General features: G+C 40.0%; 1 protein-coding gene across 1 annotated transcript; it reads left to right on the top strand.

The window, feature by feature from the left end:
- The first annotated feature begins 4,727 nt into the window (after positions 1-4,727).
- Positions 4,728-5,675, top strand: LOC118590837 (vomeronasal type-1 receptor 4-like). Its single transcript, XM_036198590.1, has one exon. It carries the CDS (start codon positions 4,758-4,760, stop codon positions 5,673-5,675), a length of 918 nt encoding a protein of 305 aa, XP_036054483.1. The 5' UTR covers positions 4,728-4,757.
- Positions 5,676-14,225: the final 8,550 nt, after the last annotated feature.

Here is a 14,225-nt window from a genome sequence, read left to right as displayed (position 1 = left end):
ACTATTGCTAAAATTATCAACAATGAGTACATGGTTCACTACCAGACCCTGGACTCTTCTGACACAGTCAATAGGTTCCTTATGGTTTACATTGTAAACAGGTTTACAATGACACCTCTCCACTAAAAAAACATAGGGAGAGACGCTGGAAGCTATTGCTGGCTGGTTGAGGTCCCAGTCTGCCATAAGTACAGCAGCTTTTCCCATAAAGTTGGCAAAATGGAGCTCTCTCCCTCTTGCAGAACTTCCTGCTCTCTACCTACCCTTATCTGGAGAATGTCCTTGGGCCTGGAGGAATGACCTGATCTAAAAGCTGTCTCTAAAACCAGATGCCTGATTCATCTTTAGCTTGACCCTTGGCACAGATTCCTGCTAGAAGATTTATTATATGGGCTCTGCTATAGACCCAACTGCCATATACTAAGAGTTGTGGTAGAAGTGTGCCAATTAATGAAATTTAGGGTTTCCCCCAGGTCCCCTAATTCTGTACATTCCTTATACTTTGGAATAAAATGGAGCTGAAGCTGGACCATAGTGTTGCATGCATTTAATCCCAGAACTTGGGAGGCAGAGCAAGGGGGATCTTTGAGAGTTCAAGGCCAGCCTTGTCTACAGAGCGAGATCTAGGAAAGGGATAAAGCTACACTGAGATACCCTTTCTTGAAAAACCAAAATATTTAAACAAATAAACAAACATACAAATAAATAAATAAATAAAATGGAGCTGATTCATCAAAATCTGTCTCACAGAGGGCTGTCTCTGTTCATGCTCATGGGCTACCAAATATATGTGTCCCCATCTGCCTCATTCTCCCTCTATCTCGTAGCCAAGACTCATAGGGAGAGAACCTCGACAAATTTTATCAACTCAAACTTTTTATCATTAGTCTATTTATACTTCTCCTAATTACTGTAATATTGTCTAAAAATAATAATTTTACAAAAATTATTAGAGTGACATTCAAGGTAATTAAAGGAATACTCATTGTTTTCATGACTGTGGAATGTCTGGCCTGACTGGAGAGTCAACCTTCACATTACATGGGTCAAACACCTGGTCAGCAGATCATGTTTGTGAAGGAAGGACCACTTCAAGGAAGGTTGGCTCACTTTAATCCATGATGAAGAGGTTTGAAAATATTTCACAATGATTACATACTGTACTTTTCTGGCCTTTATTTTCATAGCCTGGCAAGGCTCTTATTGTGCACAGCCATGCTGCTCTGAATTACCCTTCTTTCTTTGGTCTATGGATGGTTGCCATAATGGTTTTAGTTCATTTAGTTCATTAGCCACACTCCCCACCATAGCGCTGTCTGCCACTGTGTGACTCATCTCTGTTTGGGCTTACCTCAAGTTCATTGCTCTTTTCCAACAATGGCTGGCCCATAGATGGGAAAACTACAGACTCCTGATGACATGTTGATGGTCTTCCTCAAGGACTTCATGCCAACATGATTTTGTAAGTGTGATACGGTATTGTACAATGAACCCCACTGGAAATACATTCAACAAACCCCTTGATCTACCCTGTAGTGCAGCTTTCCATATCTGATGACAACACAGAATGAAAACTTAGATGCTCCCAAAGGAAACATGGAAAACTTGCTCTAACTTCTGACAGCTATTCCTTAGAATCCAACCATGTGAAAAACATTATCATTAACTAGGTGAAAATTGTGATTTGCCTTCATTACCAATGTTTTCCCCCTTCACTGGAGGTATCCCAAAGTCTCCATGCAAACACTGTCACTGACACCACAGATGACAAAGTAATGCACTCTCTGAGGGATGCTAGTCTAGGAAACAGTCCTTATAAAAGGACTGGTAATCTTGTTCATTCAGTCATCTGCACAATCATCCACTGAAAATATTGGGGAGGTAAGCATTTCCTTGGAATTGTCTCAGGGAAGAAAAGAACTTAAAATGGAGAAATAGTTAGAGCTGTGTTTCTTCATTAAGTATTCAGGAGCTGGCCTTCATCTCTGTGGGCATATCTATCCCTGCTATGGCTGGACAGGGTGGGATTCTTGTAACTGTAGATGTTTGCTTAATGTTCTCTTCTCCCTAAAGCAGCTCTTCTGAAGTCAACATTAATGGTTAGGAGAGTTGCTTTTTTGTCTCTTCTTTACCTAATGATGTCAATGATTTCTTCATCCTAAGGAAATGTCTGTTTCACAGCTTAGCACTTATCTGAAAATGACATTGAATGTGACATCTATGTATAGGGTGGCTGATTTTCAGTTGATGGAGGCAGAGTGATTGCTCCTCTGGAAAACAATATAAGAAGTCAGCTGCAGATTAAAGAAGAGCTTCCAAATCAAAAATTCAAAGACACGAGTTTCAAAAAGACTTTGTCTTTGCAAATGGTTCAAATGTTATGGTGCATCACCACATTTTGGGTGTGGCTGAGGGAAGCTGGTGATGGCTCAGTTATATCTCCAGTTTATACTTCCTCATTAAAATAGGTAACATACACAAAATTGAATAAATGGAATAGTTTTGTACTATATAGTTTCCATATATATGTGTAAATGGAGTTCTTTATATATTTTGGAAATCAGCCCTCTGTGGGATGTGGGTTGGAGAAGATCTTTCCCATTCTGAAGGCTGCTGGTTTGACCTGTTGACAGTTTCCTTCGCCTTACAGAAGCTTTTAGTTTCAGGAGGTATCATTTATGAATTGTTGATCTTAGTATCTGCACTAGTGGTGTTATGTTTAGGAAGTGGTCTCTTGTGCCAATCTGTTCAAGGCTACTCCCTACTTTCTCTTCTATAAACTTCTATTCAGCTGGATGTCTGTTAAGGTCTTTGATCCACTTGGACTTGAGTTTTGTATAAGGTGATAGATATGGATGTATTTGCAACCTTCTACATGCAGATATTCAGTTAGACCAGCACCATTTGTTGAAGATTCTTCCTTTTCTTCCATTGTATAATTTTGGCTTCATTGTCAAAAATCAGGTGTCTATAGATGTATAGATTTATGTATTGGTTTTTATTCCATTGATTAACCTTTCTGATTTTATGCCAATAATGTGATTTTTATTACCATTATTTATTAGTACAGCTTGAAATCTGGGATGGTGATATCTCTGCAAGTTCTTTTATTGTACAGGGTTCTTTTAGATAGCCTGGATTTTTGGATTTCCATATATAGTTGAGTATTGTTCTTTTGAGGATCTTAAAGAATAGTGTTGGAATTTTAATGGAGATTGCATTGAATCTGTATACTGCTTTTGGCCAGATGGTCCTTTTTACTATGTTAATTCTACCAATCCATAAGCATGTGAGATCTTTCTATCATCTGATATCTTGTCCAATTTCTTTCTGCAAACACTTGAAGTTCTTGTCATATAGGTCTTTCAGTTGTTTGGTTAGAGTTACACCAAGATATGCCATAATATTTGTGGATATTGTGAAGGATGTGGTTTTCTTGATTTGTTTCTCAACCCATTAATCATTTGAATATAAGACGGCTAGTGATTTTTCCTAGTTAGTCCTGTATCGAGTCACTTCATATAAGGTGATTATCTGCTGAAGCAGTTCCTTGATACAACTTTCGTGGTTGCTTATGCATATAAGGATATATGTGTATAAATTGAGGTTCATAGTTATGATCATAGACCTGGTTAGTTTATTGAAATATTTTGTATTTTATCATTTTGATGATCAGTCTAAAATTTGGTCAAATGCTGATTGGTTTCTTGCTCCTTACTTTATTTACATGATTTTATGAATTACATGTTTAAATTCTTGTCATTTTAAAGACATAGTATTTTCCTTTAGCATCTAGTGTTTAACTGCCTGTATGTCTGACACCACATTTGTGCAGTGCCACAACAGCCATGAGAGGGCATTCAGTTTGGAGAACTGATGTTACAGATGGATGTTAATGACCATGTGGGTGCTGGATATGAACATGAATCTTCTGAACAGCCATCTCTCCAACCTCCAATTTGTGTTTCTTAAAACTTTTTATCATTGAGGGAAGAAGTTACATTTGAAATATAAAAAACCTGCTCCCATGCTCACTGTTAATATGTTTATAATTTTCTCATTTTTAAAATTTTATAATTTCATATATCATCCATGGATTCACCTGTCCTCCCTCCTCCTGGCCCCCAGCCCACCCATCAGTCCCATATCCTCCAGGGCAAGGACTCGCCTGGGGATTCAGCTCAACCTGGTGGATTCTATCCAGGCAGGTCCAGTCTCCTCCTCCCAGGGTGAGCAAAGTGTCCCTGCATAGGCCCCAGGTTCCAAACAGCCAGCTCATGCACTAAGGACAGACCAAGATTGGAAAAAGCACAGGGACAAATAGCCAAACTAGTGGAAACACATGAACTATGAACCAATAGCTGAGGAACCCCGCCTGGATCAGGACCTCTGGGAAGTGAGACAGTTGATTAGCTTGAACTGTTTGAGAGGCACCCAGGCAGTGGTACCATGATCTGGTTATATGTTTATATGCCATACTGTTTTATCATGGCTGTCAGATTGAGCAAGAATGATATAGTTGTTTCACTAAAATACTTCCATCATCAGACAATGGAAAGTACATGAACTACAAAATAATAGCATGAGTGGCCTATGAGGTGTTGTCTAGGCCAAGCTCCTATACTGTGAAATAATAGTGTCTCCCTTCATAGAGGTAAAGACTGAAGTCATTCATTATGCTCAGATGATTGAGAAGTGTACTGAAGACAGCAGTGTTCCTCCTGGTCATCACTCCAGTCTGCACAGAAGTCCTCACCATGACCTATCAGAATAAAGCTCAAAAAACCACCGAGGAATTGGCTCTCCAGACACACCTACTTTTCCAGGTTGGGACTGGGATTCTGGCCAACATTCTTCTGTTTCTCCACAATTTCTCTCCAATCTTTACTAGCTCACGACTGAGGCCCACACAGGTCATTGTTGCCAACTTGGCTGTGGCCAATATGTTCCTTCTACTCGTCACTGCATTTCCAGACAATATGATGGTGTTTGTTACAAGGAAACCTCTAACTAACCTGCAATGCAAAATTGAGTTCTTCGTTCGTTTGGTGGCTAGAAGCACAAACATGTGCTCCACCTGTGTCCTGAGCGTCCATCAGTTTATCACTGTTGTTCTTGGTCACTGGGGTAGGCTGATGTTCCAAGGAGGAACCCCTAATGTCCTGAGTTATTCGTGTTACTGTTGTTGGTTGTTGAGTGTCTTATACAATGTCTACATTCCAATGAAAGTCAGTGGTCCACAGAGCACAGGCAATGACACCAACAATAACAGCAAGTGGGTCTGCTCCACATCTGGATTCAGTGTAGGCATGGTGATTTTGCGTTTTTCCCATGATGCCACATTCATCAGCATCATGATCTGGACCAGTGTCTCCATGGTGCTTCTCCTCCATAGACATCACCAGCGAACACAGCACATCCTCACTCCCAATCAGAACCACAGAGGCCATGCTGAGACCAGAGCAGCCCAAACTGTCCTGATGCTGGTGGTCACATTTGTTGGCTTGTACCTCCTAAATTTTATTTGTGTAATCTTTCACACTTTTTTAACGGACTATCGTGTCTGGCTGAGGCATGTAAATGAAGTTTTGACTGCAGCCTTCCCCACTGTTTCCCCCTTACTTTTGATCTTTAGGGGTCCTAAGAATCCCTGTTCTGTGCTCTTCAACTGCTGAAAACAGCTGTCAACCTGACACACACAGAAGACAGCTTTACTAGCAGCCATACACACTCTATTAAGTAAAAGTTGTTTGAAAATCCTTCCTCGTAAGCCAGACATGTTGACTCACTAAACTCATCCCAGCACTGGGGAGACTGAGAGAGACAACTGCAATGTAATCAATAGCATGTCAGGCTGAAGAGTGGGATCCAGGCCAACTTGTGATAAGGAGACCCAGTCTCACAACTATGTATCTGCACCCTAAGATAGAAAGAAGATAAAATAAACGAATGCGAGACAACAGAATGAAAAAGAACTCCAGTAATCCTATAAATATTTACAACAGCCTTAGGAAATCATGTGTTCCCTTATTGTACTAGAGCATATGCCATCCATACTGTATCCTATATATCCATATTTATTCTCTGTTAAAAAGTTTCTTCTTTTTAATTAAGAGATTTTCTATTCATTCTACTTGTGAATCACAGATTCCCCTGTTCTCCCTCCTTACATCCCCTATCCCTCTCCCCTCAAACCACCTTCCATTTTCACCTCCTCCAAGGCAAGTTCTCTCATGGGAGGTAAAGAGAGCCTGGCACACACAGCTGAGGCAGGCCCAAGCCCCTCCTCTCTGCAACAAGGCCAATCAAAGTGTCTCATCATAGGTACTAGGCTTTAAAATACCAGCTCATGCATTAGGGACAGGTCCCTCTCCCAATGCCTGGGGCCCCCCCAAACAGTTCAAGCTATGCAGTCTCGCTTATCTAGAGGGCCTACTTCAGTACTATGGGTGCTCCTCAGCTTTTGGTCTATACTTCATGCTTATTCACTAGTTTGGCTAGTTTTCTCTGTAATTTTTTAAATTGTGGTCTCAATGTTCTTGCTCATAAAATCCCCCCTCTCTCTCTCATCTATTGGACTGCTGGAGCTCTGCCTTGGACCCTGCTGTGGATCTCTTCATCTGCTTCTATCAGTCATGGCTGCTGGTTTTGTGAGGATATTCTGCCATCTGATCCCTGGAGTGGGTCAGCTCCATTACCCTCTCCACCACTGCCAGTAGTCTATGGTGGAGTCATTTTGGTGGATCATGGGGACATCCCTAGAACTCTGCTTCTCCATATTTTCTTGGTGCCTTCATTTATCATGGTATCTCTTTCCTTTTCTCCCACTCTGTTACTGATCCAGGAGAACCTCCTGCTCACCTAAGCTCTCATTTCCCTTCTCTTGCCCTCCATTACCCCCTACCCCACTCCCATCGCCAGTATGCTCATGTAGATCTCAAACTTTTCTCCAATTCTGGATGATCCCTGTGTCTTTCCTAGGGTCCTCCTTACTAGCTAGTCTCCCTGGATCTGTGGGTTGCAGTCTGGTTATCCTTTGCTTTACATCTGATATCCACATATGAGTGAGTACATACCATGTTTTTAATTGTGAGTCTGGGGTACCTCACTCAGGATGATATTTTCTAGTTCCATCCATTCACCTGCAAACTAATAATGTCATTTTTTTCCTTTGGTGAGTAGTACCCCGTTGTGTCTATGTACCCCATTTTCTTTATCCATTCTTCAGTTAAATGGCATGTAGGTTGTTTCCAGGTTCTGGCTATTACACATAGTGCTGCTATGAACATAGTTGAGCATGTGTCCCAATGGTATAATTGAGCATTCCTTGGGTTTATGCCCTAAGGAGTTTTAGCTGGGTCTTGAGGAAGATTGATTACCATTTTTTTCAGAAATGGGCATACTGATTTCCAAAGTGGCTGTAGAGGTTTGCATTCCCACCAACAGTGGAGGAGTGTTCCCCTTGCTCCACATCCTCTCCAACATAAGCTGTCTTCAGTGTTTTTGATAATAGCCATTTTGAGAGGTGTAAGATGGTATCTCAGAGTCGTTTTGATTTGCATTTTCCTAATTACTAAGGATGGGAAGCAATTCTTTAAATGTATTTCAGCCAAATTGAGCTTCTTTTGTTGAGAATTCTATGTTTAGCTCTAAAGCCTATTTCTTTAGTAAATAGTGAAAGATTAATATGATCTGAAGAGAAACCAGAGCATTAAAGCCCATTTTTAAAGACCATTGGATTGTTAGGTATTTTGATGTCCAGTTTCTTGAGTTCTTTGTATATTTTGCATATCAGCCCTCTGCCAGATATAAGGTTTTGAAGATCTTTTCCCATTCTGTAGGCTGTCATTTTGTCTTAATGACCATGTCTTTGCCCTAAAAAAGCTTCTCAGTTTCAATAAGTCCCATTTATTAATTGTTGCTCTCAGTGTCTGTGCAACTGGTGTTATATTTAGGAAGTAATTTCCAGTGCCAATGCATTCAAGACTACTTCCTATTTTCTCTTCTATCAGGTTCAGAATAAATGGATTTGTGTTGTGGTCTTTGATCCACTTGGACTTAAGTTTTGTGCATGGTGACAGATATGGATCTATTTGCATTCTTCTACATGTTGACATCCAGTTATGCCAGCACCATTTGTTGAAGATGCTTTCTTTCTTTGTTGGTTTTTTTTTTTTTTTGTATATGGAGCTGAGGGTTGAACCCAGGGCTTTGTGCTTGGTAGGCAAGCACTCTACCACTGAGCTAAATCCCCAACCCCTGGATGCTTTCTTTTTAAAATTGTACTGTTTTGGCTTTTTTTTTGTCTAAAAGGAGGTGTTCATGCATGTTCAGATTAGCGTCAGGGTTTTCCTTTAGATGCCATTGGTCTACATGTCAGTTTTTATGCCAGTACCAGGCTGTTTTTATTACTGTAGCTCTATAGTAGAGCTTGAATTTTGGGAATAAGATGCCTCCAGAGGTTGTTTTATTGTATAGATTCTTTCAGATATTCTGGGTATTTTGTTTTTCCTTATGATGTTGAGAATTGTTCTTTCCCAGTCTGTGCAGTTTGTGTTGGGATTTTTATGGGGATTGCATTGAATCTGTAGATGGCTTTTAGTAAGATTGTCATTTTTATTATGTTAATCCTACCTATCCATGAGCGTGGGAGAGCTATCCATTTTCTGAGATATTCTTCAATTTCTATCTTCAGAGCCTTAAAGTTCCTCTCATACAGGTCCCTCATTTGCTTAGTTAGAGTTACCACAAGGTATTTTATATTTTTGTGGCTCTTGTAAAGGGTGCTATATCTCTGATTTCTTTTTCAGCCTGCTTGTCCTTTGTGTATAAGAGGGCCACTGATTTTTTTGAGTTAATCTTGTATGCTGCTTCATTACTGAAGGTGTTTATCAGTTGTAGGTGTTCCCTGGTAGAATTTGAGGGGTCACTTATGTGTGCTATTATACCATCTGCAAGTAGTGAAAGTTTGACTTCTTCCTTTCCAATTTCTATCCCCTTGATCTCCTTATGTTGTCTTATTGCTTTGGCTAGAACTTCAAGTACTGGAGTGCCTGGGTTATAATCAGAGAGGCAACTGCGCCTGGGTCCCACCACTGGACACAGGCCACTCCGGGAGGACCTGACCAACATGAGCCCAGCCTCCTGCCAATTGGCAGGCCCTGAAGGAAGGCTCCCCTTCTCCAAGACTGCAGGCAGACACTGCAGTCTCCACACCCTGCACCCACACCCATCTTCTGGAGACCCAAGCCACTTTCTGAGAATGAGAGACCACTTCCAAGCATCCATCCTGCCCTGGAACTCCCATCTGGACCAGAGACCAGAGGAACTCCCATCTGGACAAGAGGAGCTCCCATCTGGACAAAATAAGGAGAACCCAGGGACTTCCTGAGACTCAGAGTCCAGCATACCAGCTCCTATCCGGCCAGCACTCTCATCTGGACCAGTGCTCCCAGCTGGCACAGAGCTTCCATGTGGACCAGAGAGAGGCTCCCTAAATCTGTCAACTCTCTCTGGACTAAGTACACTCATAAGACCAAGAATGAACCCAAGAGGAGATGGGCAGATTTAAAGGCAGAAGTACATACAACAAAATAAAGAGCAATACAGCATCACCAGAACCTAGCCCTTCTCTAACAGCTAGACCTGAACATCACGGAATGGAAGAAGAAGAAGAAAACAAGCTTATAAGTAACATCATGAAGAAGCTAGAGCCTTATATAGAAGAAATAAAAAATAAAGTAGAGGAACAGACAAACAAAACACAGGAAGAACGCTATAAAAAACTAGAGGAAAAGACAATTAAAGCAGAAGAAAACAATAAATCCTTGAATGAAAATCATGAAAAATCAAGGGAGACGATCCAAGACCTGAAGAGGGAAATAGAAAAAATGAAGAAGACATCAGCAGGAGGATTGTTGGAAATAGGAAATCTGAGTAAACAAACAGGAACTTCAGAGGCAAGTATAACCAACAGAATGGAAGAGATGAAAGAGAGGATCTCTGGTGTTGTAGATACGGTAGAAGAAATAGATTCATCAGTCAAAGAAAACACTAAAACCAACAAAGTCATGACCTAAAATTTACAAAAATTTGGGACACCATGAAAAGAACAAACCTATGAATAATAGGGATAGAGGAAGGAGAAGAATACCAACTCAAAGGCACAGGAAATATATTTAACAAGATCATAGAAGAAAACTTTCCCAACTTAAAGTAGGAAATGCCTATGAAGATACAAGAAGCCTTTAGAACACCAAACAGACTAGACCCCCCAAAAAAGTCCCCTGGCCACATAATAATTAAACAACTAAACGTACAGAATAAAGAAAGAATATTAAAGTTAGCAAAGCAAAAATGCCAAGTGACTTATAAAGGCAAACCCATCAGAATAACACCTGATTTCTCAATGGAGACTTTGAAAGCCAGAAGGACCTGGACAGATATAATGCAGACACTAAGAGATCATGAATGCCAGCCTAGACTAATATACCCAGCAAAACTTTCAATCATCATAGATGGAGTGAACAAGACCTTCCAAGACAAAACCAGATTTAAACAATACTTATCGACAAACCCAGCCCTAAAGAAAGCACTAGAAGGAAAATTCCAACCTAAGGAAAGCAGATAACACCCATGAAAACACAAGCAATAGATAACACCACAGCAGTAAACCCCAAAGAACAAAAGTACACACACACTACCACCAAAAAATAAAAATAATATCTGGAACTAACAATCACTGGTCATTAATATCCCTTAATATCAATGGACTTAATTCACCTATAAAAAGACACAGACTAACAGAATGGATATGAAAACAGGATCCATTTTCCTGATGCATACAAGAAACACACCTCACATTCAAAGACAGACACCTCCTAAGAATAAAATGCTAGGAAAAGACTTTCCAACCAAATGGTCTTAAGAAGCAATCTGGTGTAGCCATCCTAATATCCAGCAAAATAGACATCAAACAAAAATCAATCAAAAGAGATGATGAAGGACATTACATACTCATCACAAGAAAGATCCACCAAGATGAAGTTTCAGTTCTGAACATTTATGCCCCCAAAACAAAGGCACCCACATATGTAAAAGAAACATTACTAAAGCTTATGTCACATAAAACACCCCACACATTAGTAGTGGGAGACTTCAAGACTCCAATTTCACTTCTGGACAGATCGGCCAAATTGAAACATAATAGAGACATAATGGACACATAAAGAAGCTGGAGAAATCTCACGCTAGTGACTTGACAGCACACCTAAAAGCCCTTGAACAGGAAGAAGCAAAGTCTCCCAGGAGGAACAGACACCAGGAAATTATCAAATTCAAAGCTGAAATCAATGAAATAGAAATAAAGAGAACAATACAAAGGATTAATGAAACAAAGAGTTGGTTCTTTGAGAAGATCAACAAGATAGACAAGCCCTTATCCAAACAAACCAAAAGACACAGGGAGAGCATCCAAATTAACAAAATCAGAAATTAAAAGGGGGACATAAAAGCAGACAATGAGGAAATCCAGAGAATCATCAGGTCATACTTCAAAAACTTCTACTCCACAAACCTGGAAAATCTAAAAGAAATGGATAATTTTCTGAATAGGTACCACATACTTAAGTTAAATTAAGTCCAGATAAATTATTTAAATAGTCCAATAACCCCTAAGAAATAGAATCAGTAATTAAAATTCTCCCAACCAAAAAAAGTTCTTGATCAGATGGTTTCACTGCAGAATTCTACCATAACTTCAAAGAAGACTTAGTACCAATACTCTTTAAATTGTTCCACAGAATAGAAGAACAAGGAATATTACTAAACTCCTTCTATGAGGCTACAATTATCCTGATTTCCAAACCAAACAAAGATGCAATAAAGAAAGAAAACTACAGACCTAACTCCCTCATGAACTTTGATGCAAAAATAATCAATAAAATTCTGGCAAACAGACCACAAGAACACATCAAAACAATTATCCACCATGATCAAGTAGGCTTCATCCCAGGGATGCAAGGGTGGTTCAACATACGAAAGTCCATCAATGTAATACACCATATAAACAAACTCAAAGAAAAACACCACATGATCATCTCACTAGATGCAGAAAAGGCATTTGACAAAATCCAATACCCCTTCATGATAAAGGTCTTGGAGCAATCAGGAATACAGTGAACATACCTAAACATAATAAAGGCAATCTACAGCAAGCCAACAGCCAACATCAAATTAAATGGAGAGAAACTCAAAGCAATACCACTAAAATCAGGAACAAGGCAAGGCTGTCCCCTCTCCCCATACTTAGTCAATATAGTACTTGAACGTCTAGCGAGAGCTGTAAGACAACATAAAGAGACTAAGGGGATATAAGGAAGATGTCAAGCTCTCCCTATTTGCAGATGACTTGTTAGTATACATGAGTGACCCCAAAAATTCAACCACGGAACTGACACAGCTAATAAAAACCTTCAGCAACATTGCAGGATACAAGATCAACTAAAAAAAAAATCAGTAGCCCTTCTATATACAGTAGACAAACACACTGAGAAGGAAATCAGAGATACATCACCCTTTACAATAGCCACAAATGATATAAAATACCTTGGGGTTATGCTAACTAAGCATGTGAAGAACCTGCATGATACGAACTTTAAGTCCTTGAAAAAAGAAATTGAACAAGATGTCAGAAAATGGAAAGATGTCCCATGCTCATGGATAGGCAGGATTAACATAGTAAAAATGGCGATCTTACCAAAAGCAATCTACAGATTCAACACAATTCCCATCAAATTACCAACACAATTCTTCACAGATCTGGAAAGAATAATATTCAACTTCATACGGAAAAACAAGACACCCAGGATAGCCAAAAGAATCCTGTACAATAAAACAACCTCTGGAGGCATCTCAACCCCCGACCTCAAGCTCTACTATAGAGCTACTGTAATAAAAACAGGTTGGTACTGGCATAACCACTGACATGTGGACCAACAGAATCGAATTGAAGACCCTGACATTGACCCACACACCTATGAACATATAATTTTTGACAAAGAAGCCAAAAATGTACAATGGGAAAAAGAAAGCATCTCCAACAAATGGTGCTGGCATAACTGGATGTCAATGTGTAGAAGGCTGCAAATAGATCCATATCTGCCACCATGCACAAAACTGAAATCCAAGTGAATGAAAGACCTCAACATAAATCCAGCTGCTCTGAACCTGATAGTAGAGAAAGTAGAAAGTACTCTTGAATGCATTGGCACTAGAGATCACTTTCTATATATAACACCAGTAGCACAGACATTGAGAGAAACAATCAATCAATGGTACCTGTTGAAAGTAAGAAGCTTTTGTAGAGCAAAGAACATGGTCAACAAGACAAAGCAACAGCCTACAGAATGGGAAAAGTTCTTCACCAACCCCACATCTGACAGAGGGCTGATATCCAGAATATATAAAGAACTCAAGAAATTAGACATCAAAATGCCCAACAGTCCAATAAATGGGCTAAAGAGCTAAACAGAGAATTATCCACAGAGGAAGTTCAAATGGCTGAAAGACATTTAAGGAATTGCCCAACATCCCTAATTATCCGGGAAATGCAAATTAAAATGACTCTGAGATACCACCTTACACCTGTCAGAATGGCTAAGATCAAAAACACAGAAGACAGCTTATGCTGGAGAGGATGTGGAGCAAGGGGAGCTCTCCTCCACTGCTGATGGGAATGCAAGCTTGTACAGCCACTTTGCAAATCAATGTGGTGCTTCCTTAGAAAATTGGGAGTCTGCCCCCCACAAATCCCAGCTGTAGCACTCTTGGGCATATACTCAAGGAATGCTCAATCATACCACAAGGGCATTTGCTCAGCTATGTTTGTATCAGCTTGGTTTGTAATAGCCAGAACCTGGAAACAACCTAGATGCCCCACAACTGAAGAATGAATAAAGAAAATATGGTACATATACACAATGGATTACTACTCAGCAGAGAAAAACAATGACATCATGATGTTTGCAGGCAAATGGATGGATCTAGAAAAAATCATCCTGAGTGAGGTAACCCAGACTCAGAAGGACAAACACGGTATGTACTCACTCATAGGAGGATACTAGATGTAAAACAAAGATGACTAGACTGCTACACAACTCCAGGGAGGCTACCTAGAAAATGGGACCCTAGGAAAGACCCAAGGATCACCCAATGTCAGAGAAATG

This window comes from Onychomys torridus, chromosome 1, assembly GCF_903995425.1.
Source record: "Onychomys torridus chromosome 1, mOncTor1.1, whole genome shotgun sequence".
Classification (NCBI taxonomy): domain Eukaryota; kingdom Metazoa; phylum Chordata; class Mammalia; order Rodentia; family Cricetidae; genus Onychomys; species Onychomys torridus.
The sequence above is the reverse complement of the archived record's forward strand: the minus strand, read 5'-3'. Positions and strand labels throughout refer to the sequence as shown.